This window comes from Helobdella robusta, assembly GCF_000326865.2.
Source record: "Helobdella robusta unplaced genomic scaffold HELROscaffold_11, whole genome shotgun sequence".
NCBI classification, from domain to species: domain Eukaryota; kingdom Metazoa; phylum Annelida; class Clitellata; order Rhynchobdellida; family Glossiphoniidae; genus Helobdella; species Helobdella robusta.
In genome coordinates, this window is record NW_008703617.1 from 4,704,757 (window position 1) to 4,708,065 (window position 3,309).

The 3,309-nt window shown below is 36.2% G+C and overlaps 1 protein-coding gene across 1 annotated transcript in view; it reads right to left on the minus strand.

Annotated features, from left to right (window-relative positions):
- Positions 1-1,147: 1,147 nt before the first annotated feature.
- HELRODRAFT_72135 (hypothetical protein) overlaps positions 1,148-3,309 on the minus strand; it is a gene marked incomplete at both ends in the record, with an annotated part of 5,185 nt that continues 3,023 nt past the window's right edge. The window contains one exon of the mRNA XM_009013086.1: positions 1,148-1,317. Coding sequence (XP_009011334.1) covers positions 1,148-1,317 — 170 coding nt within the window. The remainder of the gene's footprint in view (positions 1,318-3,309) is intronic.

Sequence of the window (3,309 nt, forward strand, 5' to 3'; positions counted from 1 at the left end):
CTAGTTTTGGTGTTGTACTACCGACTTCGAAAGCAAAGACATCCTCGTCTGTTGCATGCAATGTGTATTGTGCTTCGATTCGTTAACGATGTGTGTGCGTGCGTGTGTGTGTGTGCGTGTAGTGTTGGTAAAATTAGAAAGAATTATCTATTTCAGATTTTTTTAACAGTTCGTATGCAATAAATTCGAAGTAAAAAAAACGGTTTGTCGAGAAAAAAAAATCATTTTTATTCCGCATGTTTCAAACAAAATTCCATTAAATAGAAATAAAATTATTTACAAAAATAGCACACTTTTTATACACCCACACACACACGCACGTACACACAACCAAACACGCACAAATAAACGCATAGACACACACACACACTCATGTTTGTTACACTCGTCACCAAAAGCATTAACATTCAACTATTATTACAATAACGTTAAACTAATTTACAAATCCAAAAACCCATAACTCAAGAGAAAAAAGTACTATTGATAAAATAAGTAAATGTACATTATGTTGAAGAGTTCGGGCTGCTGATGTTAATGTAACAAATTCACATGTCTGTGACATCATTATGCCGAGTGTATCATCTCATCAACATGAAGATGTAACATCAATTTCATCATCTTCATCGTCGTCGTCGTCATTATCTTCATCGTTAGTGTTACTGTTCATCGCGTACGTACCACTGTTGTTGATGTTGCTCTTGTCGCTGCTGCATCTGCTGCTGTTGACTGTACTATTAGTACCTGTACTGTTGTTGTGTAGTGGCTGAGGCGAGGATGGTGACGGTGTCAGTACAAATTCAGTATCATTATCATGGACGTCATCGTCGTCGTCTTCATCATCAGCGTTGTTGCGTTTATAATTGTTCACCAGTTTGTTGCTATTAATCACGAACGATTCGTTGATACGTTCATATGGTGGGCTTGAGTTGTTGTTGTAGAAAAAATTGGGTTTGGTACTGTAGAAATGATTATTATTATTATTCTTGATGTTGTTGTTGCTGCTGTTGTCGTTGCAGGTGATGTTGTTGTAATGATAATTGTTAGGAGAAGGAATATCGTTGTCGTCAGGGGTGGCATCATTGACTGGAGATAGCACCTCACTCATCGGATCGCCACAACTGCTCGCTGTCGCCGTTGCGGTTGCGGTTGAGTGCTGCGTCTCCATGTGTCTACGAAGGTCTACCTTGCGTTGGAAGGCTCTGACGCAGAGTTTGCACGAGAACGGCTTGAAGCCGCTGTGCTTTCTGCTGTGGGTGATTAGGTTGGATGACTGACTGAAGGCCTTTCCACACTGCCTGCATACGTACGGTTTCTCGCCTGGTTGGGGAGATTAGGGAAGGATTTGTTGTTAGTTTTAGAAAATGAGTGTTGAGTTTTAGGTTGAAATGAAAATTAAAAATTGATCTAGTTGTAAAGAAGTTCTAAAAAATTGAATAATTAATCGCGAAATGATTCAAAATCATCATGATAAACATGAGCAAACTTATTACAAACATTAACAATAACACTATCAATGATGTCACCACCACCACCAACAAAAACATCAACAACAACAACAACAACATCAACAACAACAACATCATCATCAACAACAACAAAATCTTTATTGACTGCCAAAGAACTTGGCAATATTTTGTTATTTTAAGCTGACTTGCCATGCATTTCAATCGATCTTTCAGTGTTGCGAAACATTTATTTGGCAACAAATTTTTTTTCCATATTTTAAATTGTTACAGCATTTTAGACGATAGAGAAACATCAACAACAACATCAACATCAACAACAACATCAACAACAACACAACAACAGCATCAACAGCAACAACAACATTAATAATAAAATTAAAAAAATAATATATATATATATATTGATAAATAATGTAATAAATAATCTGAATGAATGAAGGTGTGTGTGTGTGTTTATGTGAGAATGAGCTAGAAAGGTGTACAAACGTCTTTCATTCTGTCTGTACGGTTATTAATTATTCAAAATGCAATGATAATCAGGGAGGAGATTCACTGAATACATGTGCTACACGTGTTGTGTGTGTGTGTGTATGTGCGTGTATATGTGTGTGTGTGCATGTGTATGTATTTGTGTCTATTTGTGTGTTTGTGTAGTGTATGTGTTTATGTATTTTTTTATGTATTTAGGTGTGTGTGTATTTATGTATGTGTGTGTGTGTATATGTGTGTGTATATGTGCGTTTGTGTAGTGTATGTATTCCTGTATTTTTGTAAGTATTTATGTGTTTGTGTATGGTGTATGTGTGTGAGTGGAACACGCACACAGGCATACAGGTAGGCACACATACAAAAACGCACATACAAACACACACACGTGTGTTTGTATGTGCGTTTGTGTAGTGTATGTATTCCTGTATTTTTGTAAGTATTTATGTGTTTGTGTATGGTGTATGTGTGTGAGTGGAACACGCACACAGGCATACAGGTAGGCACACACACATTCATCATATCGTGCCTCCCACTCCTACTACTAATTAGCTTGCAATCATGAAGATAAGATATAAATATAAATGCCAGATTTTCCTGTAAAAATCAATCAAGCTCGTCATCGTCATCGTCATAATTAATGAATACTAGCGATGATAATAATAAAGTAATAATGGGAACTCTTTTATTTTTTCCAAAAAAGGGGCGAAATAAATATTCAATGAAATAAAATAAAATAAAATAAAATAAAATAAATTAAAATGAGAAAGTAGTCTACGATAATAATAATAATAACAACAATAATAATAATAATGACGAAAAATCAACAAAATTCATTCGATCAAATTTCACTTTTACAAAAACATGAAGATGACTGATTGGGGGATGCATCATATTTATTTGGTGCGCGTGCGTGCCTGGTGTATATTTATAAAAATAAACAAGAGTGACGTCATGCCTACGTCATTAATACGTCATGAGGCGTACGAATGCTGATTGGTGGAAGCCTGCCAAGAACGATGATTTCGTAGGATGGTCGTGATAGCGAAGGCGATGATTGATGATGATGATGGTGAAAATGATGATGGTGGTGGTGATGATGATGATGATGATGATAGTGATGATGATGGTGAAGATGATGATGGTGTTGACAGTGGGGATGATGATGATGATGATGATGACAGTGAAGAAGATGACGGTGGTGATGATGAAGACGATGATGAAGAAGATGATGGTAATGATGATGGCAGTAAAGATGATGATGATAAAGAGAATGACGGTGAAGATGATGATAAAGAAAATGATGAGGATGAAGATGATGATTGCTAGATGATGATTTTGGCGATGATGCTAATGG